The following is a 13,581-nucleotide window of genomic DNA, read 5'->3' as shown; positions in this document are numbered from 1 at the left end:
CTGTTTTCTTTCTCTCTCATTTCTTGAATAGCAGGATTATTTATACTACCTTGCAATCCACAGGGGACCATTCCAGAACCACACCAATGTGGTTAATTCTTAACTGTCCTCTGAAGTTGCCTAGCAAACTAATCAGTTTGGGGCAACTAGGGATGGGCAATAAATGCCAACCTTGCCAGCGACGCACCTGTCCCAAGAATGAGTAACAAAAGAGACCCGTAGGCCATGACTGCCTGAATTGCTGTTACAGTTCCCAATGGTACAAGCTTCTCAATAACAGACTGAATTCATAACACCAGCTCTGACTGAGTGCTCAACCTCCCTCTGGATGAAAGCAGGGCACAGGGTCAGGCCTTTATTCTGGGCTGGATCTGAAACTTTCACTTCCACACTGCAGTTTGGAGTTTAAATGGTGCCTAAAAAACAATTGATGCCATCTACCCTTTCCACTAAAGAGGGACTTGCATTTATAAAGCAGGCGTCCCAAAGGACTAATTTTTCATAAGATGTGGGCATCACTGGCACGGCCAGCATTTGTTGCCCATCCCTAAAGGCCCTTGGCCATTTAAGAGAGTCAACCATCTTGCTAGTCTAGAATCACATGTAGGCCAGACCAGGTAAGGATGGCAGATTTCCTTCCTCCAAGGGCATTAGTGAACCAGATGGGTTTTTACAATAATCATGGTCACTGTGACTGAAACTAGCTTTTCATTCCAAATTTTATTAACTGAAATTAAATTCCACCAGTTGCTATTATGGGATTTGAACCCATGCCTCAAGAGTACTAGGCTGGGCCTCCAGAATGCTAACCCAGTAACATTACCACTATGCCACCATCCACCCCAGCAACTGAAGTGATTTTTGAAATGCAACAACTGTCGTAAGGTAGGAACCATGGCTGTCAATTAGCACACTGTAAGATCCCACAAACTGCAAAGTGATGTTGACCAATTAAAATGTTTTAGTGATGTTGGATGAAGGATAAACATTGGCCAGGACATCAGGGAGAACTCTCTTGTTCTTCAAAATAGTACCATTGGATCTTTTAAGCCCACCTGAGAGGACAGACAGAGCTTTGGTCTCAATGTCTTAGAGACAGCACCTCTGACACCTCAGCAACCCCCTGCTGTGCGTTAAGAGTGTAAGTCTAGATTTTGTGTTCAAGCCTCTGGAGTGGGACTTGAACCCTCACAATTTCTGACATGGAGGCAAGAGAGATAGCCACTGAGCTGTGACTACACCAAAAGTGCAAAGTTCACCTCTGGCACTTACAGATCAGTGATTTAAACCGTTTGCTACATGACCTGAAGTCAGAAAGCAAGTGTTTGATAAGAAGGCAGCAAAAAGAAAAGCAGGAAAACATTTTTAGAAAAATGTGTGTTTCTTACCCTGGTGATTCTGTCAAAGGATTCCTTCAGCTGCAGATGTTTCCCTGCCTTGCTTGCAAGATCCAGCCATTTCCCCTTGAACCATTTGGCATTTGGCTTTCGCAGTAAGTCCTTGGCTTCAATCTTTGCCACAAAGGTAATATCCCCACCTTTAAAAAAAGGCATCAGCAGTCTGATGTTAGGGAGGTCAAATGTGGAGCTGGAGCTTTCTACATGGTAGCTCAAGGGAACATTGCCAATGATGAACTCTTCAAGCTCCTCAATGATTGATACAGTGAGGAGTAAAGACTAGGAAGATCCTAGTCTTCATTCTCAGTACAAGCTGAGTTAGCTGACCTCATCTAGAGTGGTAGTAAAGAGCATCTCAAAATCACAAAAATCATAAAATGTTGGTATACAGGTGCAGCAAGTGATTAGGAAGGCAAATGAAATGTTGGCATTTATTGCAAAGGGAAGAGTATATTAAAGTAGGGAAGTCTTACTGCAGCTGGTCAGGGTCTCAGTGAGACCACATTTGGAATACTGTGTACAGTTTTGGTCTCCTTATTTGAAAAAGGATATAATTGCATTAGAATCAGTTCAGGAAAAGTTTGCTCGACTCATTCCTGGGATGAAAGGCTTATCTTATGAAGAAAGCATAAATATTCAGCCTTTATCGTTGGAGTTTAGAAGAATGAGAGATGATCTTATTGAAACATACAAGACCCTGAGGGGACTTGACAGGGTGGATACTCAGAGGACGTTTCCTCTTGTGGGAGAGACAGAGTTTAAGAATAAGAGGTCTCTCTTTTAAGACAGAGATGAGGAAAAATTTTTTCTCTCAGGGGTCTATGGAATTCTCTTTAGACAGCAGCAGAGGCTGGGTCATTGAATTTATTCATGGCTGAGTTGGGCAGATTTTTGATAAACAAGGGAGTTAGGGGTTATGGGTGGGGAGCAGACAGGAAAATAGAGTTGAGACCACAATCAGATCAGCCGTGATCTTATTGAATGGTGGCACAAGCTCAAAGAGCTTACTCCTGCTCCTAAGTCCTATGATCCTATCTATAGTAGATTTCAGTGCTGCTGGGTTAAGGAGGGAACAATTGGGCCATGATTAATTTCCCCGGTTGCTGCTGGCTAAATGGCTATCGGGTGAAAGCAGTTTGGGTTTCACTGTTACATCCTTCACTGTTCCATATATTTATGTTGACTTTCACTATCTAGATTCATTTGAAGAATGGACACTTGGGCAAAGTATCAGAGAGGCTAATGCATTGGCAAATTCTGGAAGGGCAAGAGGAAACACAGAAAAAGATGACACAATCATAAACTTAGAGCTAGACCATTTAGGATTGAAATTAGGACACATTTCTTTCACACAAAGGATCATGAAAATTTGGAATTCTCTCCCCTAAAGGGCTGTGGATGCTGGGGTCAAATGGAGTTTTCAAGACGGAGGTTAGTCGTTTGATAGTACAGAGCGTGAGTATTGCTGAGAAAAGAGACAGGCCTAAGCTTTTCATCTTGCACTCATCAGGGCATTCACAAGAATAGCAATATAAGTGGAAAACAACAATTTGTACTGTGAAGAGAGTGCTGATTGGTTGGCAAGGGTCATTGCCATGCAAAATGCACCAGTGATGTGACTGACAGTTAACTGCCACGCATGCCAACCAACCAGCACTCTCTTCACATAAATTGTTGTTTTCTCCTTATACTGGTTCTGATGAGTACAAGACAAAAACATGGACATGTCTCTTTTTTCAGCAATACTCAAGACACAGATTGATAGATTTAAGAATATGAAGGGATACAGAGCAAAGATAGGTAATGGAGATTTAGGTATACTGACCATCATCTAATTGAGTGACAGAATAGAATTGAGGGGATGAACAGGCCTCCTTCTGTAATGATCCACTGGGGCTGTTATTTGTGGTGTTATAAAAAGATCACATGACTTGAAGGTGGGGTGGGGAGTGTATGTATCGTGATGTACAAAGCATTACAGTTGTCCATAAGTCACTACAATCAATTTACCAAGATAACTGACATTATAACAGTTTTAGAGTAAGAGATTCAATAAACAACAAGACATAAAATGGATCATTGAGTAGAAACATACAGGAATTTGATGACTGATGAACAAAAATGAGATGATCTCGGAGATCATGTTTAATGAAAACTATTTTAGCTTTGAAAGGGGCACAGTCCAGGTTAATCAGAATGATATTGGGGCTTAAAATACTGAAAAATTAAGTGCAGAAAATGACGGAAACACACGGCATCTGGAAAGAGCAAAGTGAGTTAAGCTTTCCGATGAAGCTTCCCTGTTGAATATATCAGGGTACAGGCTTTCTCTTGCAGAGTTATTTATCGCTAGATGAATACCTAAGATTGGAAACTCACCAACGGTGACAGTCCCACTCTGAGGCTTCTCGATGAATAGAGTTGACCGTGTTGAATCGTCAAGTTTAGCCAGCTCCTCTGTAGCTGCTTCTCCACAGGACCACACTGCCCAGCCATAAAATGAACAAAACCACAGATTAGAATCCGCCTCATGCACAGGTTTAACGCTGAGATACTCCTTTCTGTGCTTTTATTTTTGTTTTCTTCGTTCCGAGCTCCTCAAATCGTGCTGTTAAAACACAGGTTAGCTTTGGGGTAGGACACAATTTCAATTTGTTACATTCATGATAATGTTGGTTATGGGTTGTGACACTTATGGGATTGCGGTTCAAGGGAATCAGTTTGACAAAGGACCATTTCGTGTTATGCAACAACACCCTGAATGGGATATAATTGTTCGAAGTCCACACGACAACAGTTACACAGCAGATGTCAATATATATATATATATCGATGCATTCTTTCACCAAAAACAAAGCAAGGGATTCTGTGTTTAGAGATGAACAATTTGCTAGTGCATCATTTAATGCAAATTGTTAAACATTTCACGGCAGCTGGATACGCATGATGCTGTGGACTGTCAAGACATTAAGACAGAGGTGACAATTCAGTGTGGCTTTGTCATGAGTCAAAAACTCAGAAGTTGAAGAGTTATGGAATCATGAGAAGATAGAGTTAAGGTTGGAGAAGATGGAGTTAAAGGATTCCTACTCTGTGGGAGGGAAACAGTCACCAGTGCCTCAGGACTTGAGAGTCTCACTGACAGCTTCCATTAGCATCAATGCAATTTGGAACTGTCTGCCATTCGCAGTTCCTCCAACATATTTCAACAGCAATGCCACCACACAGAAAGAAAATTGAATCATCGAGAAATCTTGAATGCACGACATATATATTGGCAATGTGGTGAAGTGTCGTGTCAGGTGGTTCAGAAGCAGACATACCCGAATCTTTCCTGGCCATTGCAGAATCGGAAGGCTTTTCGTCTGTTTTGGAAACAGATATTGGTCAAACCGAAGCTTTGAGATACACAAGAAGTTTCAGCATTAACATGGGGTTAACAGTAGGATTACCAACTCCGGGTTGGGCATGATTCTCAAGGTTTTAACACATGATTCTTTGACCCCAACCACCTCTCCCCCTCGTGCTCACGGCATTGGTGCTCCAACATGTCCATCCTCGGCAATACCCCCAAGAAGACAAACTCTGCTCTTCAATTGGATGACTCTTGACTCTCAAACAAACAGCCAATTTTTCGTTATCTCTGATTTGTTTAACAATTAATAAATGAAAGTGCTGTAAGGAAATATAACCAACATACAATTATTTTTAAAATGCTGCTGTGGCTTTTTGCTCTCCAGGGTGTCCCTGAAGATTAATCTTTAAATCCTGGAGATGCCCGACCAGTCTTGGAGGGTTGGCAACCCTGAGTTGCAAGGGAATGCTTTCTTTCTGACAGTAAATTTATGACTAGCTACTTACCTCAAAACCAAAGGAAACCTACTGAGCAAAAAAGAAAGCATTATTTCCAGCCTTAATTTATTTCCTATTTTTACCCCCTTTTTTGGCGCTTTGAAGGAACTTGGTGTGTATGGATCAAAGATAGCAGAGTCCCATTGACACCTCACTCCTGTGAAATTGGTCTCTACTTTGGAACCCAGGCAAATGGTGACAAGATCTACCTGGGTCACTGAAAATCCAGCTCCAAACCAGCCCTCAGCTGTGGGAAAGTTTCTTCTTGGTTGTTAACAACAAGGCTGCATGTGTTGTTGACTCTTAACGACCCCTGATGGGGTGCAACAAACCAATCAATTATGTCAACCCTCTACAAAGAATTCTGGGCAATTGGTGGCAGTTAATAAATGCCGGCCATGACAGGGATGGTCACATTTCGAGCACGAATAACACAAGAAAACGGGGAAGATTTTGTATACTTGCTAATTCTTGCAGGGTTTATTGAAAAAGAAAGTGATTGCACTTATATGGTGTCTTTCATGTCATCAGGGCATCTCAAAGCCCTTCATCGCCAGTTAATTATTTCTGAAGTGTAGTCACTGTTATAACATAGGGTACACCAAAGCTAATTTGTGCACAGCAAGATCCCACAAACATGCAATGAGATAATCTGCTGAGGAGTAAGTGTTGGCCAGGACACCAGTCAAGCGCTGTCCTTCAGGATAATGCTGTAGGATCCTCTTTCCCTAAATGCCTGCCTGAGAGTGTAGATAGGGCCTCAGTTTAAAGTCCCATCAGTAAGACAATATGGTGGATCCAGGGCATGGTAATGTAGTTACTGAATCATTGATCCAGAAGATTGGGCTAGTAATCAAGTAGGTTATGGACACAAATCTCACCAGGGGAATTTGAGATTGGTTTAAAAATTCTGGAGATGAAGGAAGCTGGCATCAGTAACTTGGCGATGGGGATGTTGGATTGTTGTAATGACCCTGCTGGTGTGCTTTCAGGAAAAAAAAAATCTACTGTCCTTACCTGGACTGGTCTACATGTTATATAGCTATTTACAATGGGTTTGAAAAGCACAGGAGACGGCGTGGAGAACATTTACAAAGATGATACAAAAAATGCGCAGGTATGCATATCAGGAAAGGATTGACAAACTGTGTCTCTGTCTCTGGGAAAAAGAAAACTAAGGGTTGACCTAAAAGAGGTCTTTGAAATGATGAAAGGTTTTGATAGGGTGGAAAAAGAGAGAATGTGGGAAAAAGCGTAACTAGAGCCCATTAATATAAGGTAGTCACCAAGAAATCCAATAGGGAATTCAGAAAAAACTTCCTTATCCAGAGTGGTGAGAATATGGAACTCGCTACCACAAGGAGTGGTTGAAGCGGACAGTATAAATACATTGAAGGAGAAGCTAGATAAATGTATGAGGGTGAAGTGAATAGAGGGTTACAATGATAAATTTAGATGAGGGAAGATGGGAGGTGGCTCAAGTGGAGCATAAACACCAGCATTGACCTGATGGGCTGAATGGCCTATTTAGTGTTGCATATCCTATGTAATCCTATGCATCACCAACATAGTTGATTTTTACTTGTCTCTCTGAAGTGGCCAAGCAAGCCATTCAATAAACTGCTACAAAGAATTCAGGGCAACTAGGGATGAGCAATAAATGCCAGCCTTGCCAGTGATGCCCACATCCTGAGAGTGTGGTAATGAAAGAATGAGGCAGAAATCCCAGGGCATGTTGTCAGCTGTGGCTGAGTTGGTATCACCCTTGCCACTGGGTCAGAGGTTGTGGGGTTCGGGTTTCACTTCAGGATTTGAGCCAGAAGAAGGAGCTATTTTTCAGAGGAGACATTATACTGAAGCCCTATCTGCCCTCTCAGGTGGATGCAAAAGGTCTCATAGCACTATTTAGGAGTCCCCTGCTGTCCTGGCCAATATTTATTCCTCAATTAACACCAATCAAAAACAGATTGTCTGGTCATTATCACATTGCTGTTTGTGGGAGCTTGCTGTGTGCAAATTGGCTGCCAACCTTGTCATCGGCTGCTTACATCACAACAGTGAGTACACTTCAAAGGTACTTTATTGACTGTAAACACTCTGGGATGTACGGTGGTTGTGAAAGCAGCTATAGGAATGCAAGTCTTGCTTTTTTTCCTTTCATTTATAACAGGGAACAAGTGACAACATCAAAAATATGATGGACCAGATTCTCGAAAGGACTGAAATGTTATCAGTCCTTTTCTCCCCAGGCAGTTACATCCATCGCAAAGCAACTTCCCAACAATCACAATCGCCAGTGACCTCAGACTTCCAGGAATGAATTGCAACCTGCATTAGTAGAACAATCATCATTTCTTAATAGACCAAAAGTTTCCTAAATGTAGAAATGGAGCTTTTCATAAATCGAGGACTGGACGAGGGAAGCCACTCAGTCCATCTAGCTCATTCAGCCAGTGAAACTTACCATCCCCCATCAAAGTGTCTAACTCCTTCTTGAATGACTCCAGGATTTTCGCCTCACTCAACCTCTTCAGATTAGTCATCAGCATTTATGTGAAGAAATGTTTCAGCTCTGAACTTGTCTTCAAACAGAATTGGCTTTGATCAGCCTCTTTGATCTTCCTCTGAACGGACAGACCCTTCTCTTCTTTAACTCTTCTTCAGAGTTGTCCCCTTAGTGATCTAGGCTCCGAGGAATGGTCAAAAGCAGCATTCAGGGTTGGTGATTAGCCATTTCTCTCCTAGGCATCAGACACTGTATCACTGTGCAGGATATTCTCTGTCCCCTTAACCTCAGCAAAACCTGTGAGAAAGGATCAGTTTGGGGCTCCTAAATTTTACCAGGTGACAATAGCACCCACTTAGCTGGGGAGTTCTGGGCAGCACTGCAACTCCCAAACCCATGAGCTCTATCACTGTGAAGGGCGCCATATGCATGGGAACACCACCAACTGCAAGCTCCCTCCAAGTCACTCACCATCCTGATTTGGAACTATAATCGCCATTCCCTCACTGTCGCTGGCTCAAAATCCTGGGGCAGGGTTTTCAGGCTGGTGGGTGGGTGTGATCGGTGGGCTGAAATATTGCGAGTGCGCGATGATGTCGGGATGCTCAGCCAGCAACATTCCATATGATTCCGCATCCGGTTGGGTCAGGTGCGCATCCGCACGCCAACCTGAACATTCTGCCCTGGAACTCCCTCCCTAACAGCAAGGTGGATGTACCTACACCACATGGGACAGCAGCGGTTCAAGAAGGCAGCTCACTGCCACCTTCTCAAGGGCAACTAGGGATGGGCAACAAATGCTGGCCCAGCCAGCGAAGCCCACATCCCACAACAATGCCAATTCCCACTGGTATTATTCCTTTACTTCCTAACATAAAAGTGCCTGAACATCAACAAAACATATATAAGTCAATCTTGCAACCAACAATGTTAAGATTTTTTCTATTTATTCATGTGTGGGGCATCTCTGGCTGGGCCAGCATTTATTGCCCATCCCTAGTTGCCCTTGAGAAGGTGGGGGTGAGCTGCCTTCTTGAACCGCTGCAGTCCCTCTGGTGTAGGTACACCCACAGTGCTGTTAGGGAGGGAGTTCCAGGATTTTGACCTAGCGACAGTGAAGGAATGGCGATATATTTCCAAGAGTACCTGTGATACTAATCTTAACACTTCATTCACACCAGCAGGCCCATTCTGACCACACATGTGAAAACCCAGCCCAGTAATAAATGAGTTGAATGTGCTATGTAAAGAAACTATTGTACATAAAGTTATTACACGCACTGAACAGTTTCTCAGTCTGCCCACTCTCCCTTTGGGTTCATGTGACACTTTTGGATTGTGTTAGACACCTGTCAGGATCAGAAACACCAAACAGTACAAAATAACCCTGAACTATTTGGTACCAAACTAACCACAATATTTCTATTTACTTTTAAGAGCTTTAATTGCAACTTTAGCGTCGATGCAAAGTTCTTTTCACATCTGGCTCATTCTGGTTCTAAAGTTGCAGAAGTATCCTGCCTCAGGTCTGGATCAAACATACAGAGAGATGTTGTGCGAGACAGCCTGAAAGGACAACTTCCCTTGGAGCCTGTGAGCTGCTTTGCAACGTAGCTAGAGCCAGTTGAAGTGTATGAACTATCCAACACTGCGGCCCACAATCTCTGAACACCCTGGCAGAGAAGCTTGGTAGAAGTGAACAAGCTCACATCTTGTCCTGGAAGAGTTTCGAGCAGGCGTAGAGTGAGCAGTGTAAACAGGGAACTGCCTAACTGGACACGGTAGTGTGAATGCAACATGAGAGGCCGGCCTACTTTGGTGTGACATTCTGGGTATATTTAAGTCTGCATGCGTCCAAGGTGTGTGCATGTGAGAGAGAGAATATGTGAGAGACAGAGAGAGACAGAGAGTGAGTGAGTGAGTGGGGTGGAGAGTGAGGGACAGTGAGAGAGAATGTGTGAGCGGGTGCATGAGGGAGAGAGTGAGGGAGAGTGACAGAGAGGTTCTGAGAGAGTGTGTGTGAGGGAGAGAATGTAAGTGTGAGAGGGAATGTGAGAGTATGAGTATGTGAAAGAGAAGGTGAGAGAGTGTGACAGTGTGTGTTTATTTGAGTATATTGTGCACATGAGAGTGCATGTGTATAATGTGGGAGTGTGGAACACCAATTATCTACACATTACAAACAATTGATGATCATTCTTCATCTGACTTACGTTTAGATAACTTCTTATGTGAAATTTATTTATTTTTTGCCTTTGAAGATTTATTGTCTGTCCATTAGTTCTCTCCTATCCTGTCCTGCTCTGTCCTGTCTCTTCCCATTACTCCCAATAACACCAGCTCCTCCTTTAAGGTTCCAAAATCACATTGTTATTTTTACCCACACGAGACCGGGCAGTTTCTTGTTTGTAATAAGTCGTTCATGGTGGGGATGGAAAATGGTGACAAGTAAGCGTTTAACACTGATGAGCTACTGCATTTACCCAGCACTGACAATGGCTTTGGAGGGTCCATCACTTATTGGAGCTTAAAAAAACCAAGGAGAGAGAAAATAAGATTTGCTTTTCAGGGCACGTCTCTAAGTTTTATGGAAGGTTTTTTTAAAAATCTGCCCCCTTTTGCTCATTTAATCTATTCTAAAAGGCTTTGAACCCAGTTATACAGCAAGGGCTTGAGTCCTGAAAACAATACTTACCCCGGGTGTCATTAGGCAGTTGGAGAGTAGGAGCATCTTCTGCTAAAAGAAAAGAATTATCATTGGGAAAACACATCATCAGTTTAATTAGATTTAAGATTAAATAGAGTTTTTTTTTGATGGGCAGACCCTTTAAGAAATTTACTCATTATCATCTAATAACTCAGTATCAGGCTCACTCATACACTCTCCCTCTCTCTCATACACACTCACTCTCTCACACTCTCTCTCTCTCACATTCTCTCTCTCTCACATTCTCTCTCTCTCACATTCTCTCTCTCTCACACACTCACTCACACACTCTCTCTCTCACACACTCTCTCTCTCCCACAATCTCTCTCTCCCACACTCTCTCTCACACACACACACTCTCACACACACTCTCTCTCTCACACACACATTCTCTCTCTCTCACACTCTCACACACTCTCTCTCACACTCTCACTCTCTCACACACACTCACTCTTTCTCACACACTCTCACACTCTCACACACACTCACTTTCATGCACTCACTCTCTCTCTCACACTCTCTCTCCCACACTCTCTCACACACACTCTCACACACACATTCTCTCTCTCTCTCACACGCTTGCTCTCTCTCTCTCACACTTGCTGTCTCTCACACACACCGGCTCTCTTGCTCTCTTTCTCTCATATGCATACAGTCTCACTCTCTCTCATACACACTCTCTGTCACACACTGTCTCTCTCTCACACACTGTCTCTCTCTCTCTCACACACACACACTCTCTCTCTCTCACACATTCTCTCTCACACTCTCTCTCACACACACTCACACTGGCTCTCTCAGTCTCTTTTTCTCTCACACACATACAGTCTCTCTCTCTCTTTCCCACTCACTCTCTCACGTACGCTCTCTCTCTCACACACACTCTCTCTTGGTCTGTAAGCATTACCTGGCTGGGAAATAGTTGCTGGGACCTTTGCCTCTCTCTCTGCAAACACACAGTGCGCAAGATACACAACAATTGAATAAAAAAATTGAACAATGTACAGACGTAGACACAAAACAGGCCACACACAAGGATTGAAAGATGAAAATGGGAGTGATGAATATTACATAAAATATGACACAGACCTGATCAAATCATTTTTTTCATATGTGGAGATTATATGAGCTGCTATGGTTCAAGGCTTTAGCTCCGTCAATCTATCAACCAAAATCAAGCCAAGTCACAATTCAAAATTTGTACTGCTTTCCTCTTATTCCTATTTCTATAGTAGGATAACAAGATAGCACGACTGGATATTTAATAAAGAGGCATTTTCTCCTTGCTTCATGTTTCTGTTACCCTGGCATCCTTTAGACACTAAGGGGGTGTTCTTTCAGAAGCAGGTTTGGAGGAAGGGGCACTTTGGAAAATAGCAGAAATCCCTATCGGGACAGCATCCTGATGTAGCCCTGTCTCCAAGCGAATTTCCGAGGGGTAGGCTGGGTTGCTGGAATGGGTAACCCACTCGAGGGGGGTGAGCAGCCAAACAACATCAGTAAGGTTTCAGTCGAGGCTATTTTCTGACATTAATGGAATTTTCCCAGTGTCACATGACCCCCCCCCCCCCCCCCCCCCCCCCCCCCCCCCCCCCCCCCCCCCCCCACCCCCCCACCCCACAGCCCACCCAACCACTGTACCAGGGACCCAGCAAGGTTTCAGAGGCAGCCTCTTGACTGGTGGTCAGAGGGCCATCAGAGGGAGCTGCAATTCTCAAAGAGGTTCAATTCTGGCCACGGGCATTCTCTAGTCTTGTTATGTCAATCCCAAGCCTGTGTGTGAAGTATGAAACTAGGCATGAGTACTTTTCTTGATAATAGGTTTATTCACAGAATGCAGCATTACATATGTCTGCTTCCCAGCTCGTTCTCTTTTTAAGTGCTCTAAGTACTAAATTATGTAACGCCCTTCACTTGTGTAACTTAACAATATAATTAGCATACCATCACCCCCCTCTTCACTTTGATGCCCCTCAAAGTTCTGGCCTTTGATTCCTCAAACTGAAGTTGAGCTTTACATGAGTATCTTCACTCTGAGGTGCCACGAATGTCTCCCCCTTCCTCAGCAGCACTCACCCCCCCTCCTGGCATAGCTGCCGGGCAGACATCCCCCCCCCCCCCCCCACCCCCCCACCCCCAGTGGCCCTCCTGCCTCCCTGTTCCACCAATCGTCATTAATTGGATGGCAACGCAGAGGTGGCCAATTAGTGAGCTGATTGTCATAAACTTGCAACAGTGGCAGGTTCTTGATGCCTGTGGGAAAACTCAGTCCTAACACTCCCTTATCAAACATTTGTAACGGAGCTATCTGACAAGTGTAGCCCGCTGCATTGTAATCCTATATATCCCAAAGGTATATATTACAGCTTTCAACGTTATAACCATGCCCTACTCACATTGCAGTGCAAACACCAGCAGGAACTGGTTGGGCCAAATGGCCTGTTTCTGTGCTGTAAACCTATGTGATAGTTTAAACATGGCACTACATTGAAGGAGACTTTTATCTCCCCATTTCTAATTGATTATATTGTGAGAGGTATAATTTAATTTAAATTTATGCTGTGTATTCTAACATCATTCCTTAGGACTGTGAGTGGAGAAACTTAATCCCCTCCTAACCCACTGTCACTAAACATAATGTGTTCTCAGCCTATTCATTGTGAGAGTATTGTACTGTCGCCGATTGCAGAATCCATCTGTCTTGTCAATCAGTCAGAAAGTGCAGCTGCACACCAGAGACAGATTTACCACGAGAGTATTTGATGCAGTGAAGCCAGTAACCAACGATTCCCAACTCCTCTACTTGGAGGTTGGTTTACTTTAAAAGCATTCAAGTTCTGGAAGAAAATTCTTCATCTGTATGGCTCAGGGTCTAACCTTTCTCTAGATTAGCAGGCTTCACCAATGATTCACATACTCCCACGGCAACTCTGCTGGCTCCTTAGACTCGATCTTTCTCAGAAGACTTCTTGACCCTCGTGTCCACTTTCCTCAGTGCGGCATTCAGCTGCAGATCTTCAAACCTTTTCCTCTACCTCTCCTCGTGGTTGGTCTCAGAGAGAGAAGGGTTCACTTTAGAGAGGTCCTTAATCTCTTGACCTACAACGTACAGACATCGG

At 43.6% G+C, this 13,581-nt stretch overlaps 1 protein-coding gene across 1 annotated transcript in view; it reads right to left on the bottom strand.

Annotated features, from left to right (window-relative positions):
* Positions 1 to 10,474, bottom strand: part of mybpc1 (myosin binding protein C1) — a 92,255-nt gene extending 81,781 nt beyond the window's left edge. The window contains exons 1-4 of the mRNA XM_041216196.1: positions 10,451 to 10,474; positions 4,721 to 4,762; positions 3,777 to 3,881; positions 1,389 to 1,537 (exon numbers count right to left, since the gene is read on the bottom strand). Coding sequence (XP_041072130.1) covers positions 1,389 to 1,537; positions 3,777 to 3,881; positions 4,721 to 4,739 — 273 coding nt within the window. The 5' untranslated portion in view covers positions 4,740 to 4,762; positions 10,451 to 10,474. The remainder of the gene's footprint in view (positions 1 to 1,388; positions 1,538 to 3,776; positions 3,882 to 4,720; positions 4,763 to 10,450) is intronic.
* Between the last annotated feature and the right edge of the window lie 3,107 nt (positions 10,475 to 13,581).

The sequence above is a fragment of the Carcharodon carcharias genome, chromosome 21 (assembly GCF_017639515.1).
Source record: "Carcharodon carcharias isolate sCarCar2 chromosome 21, sCarCar2.pri, whole genome shotgun sequence".
Lineage (NCBI taxonomy): Eukaryota > Metazoa > Chordata > Chondrichthyes > Lamniformes > Lamnidae > Carcharodon > Carcharodon carcharias.
Note: the sequence above shows the minus strand (reverse complement) of the source record. Positions and strands in the feature narration are given on the sequence as shown.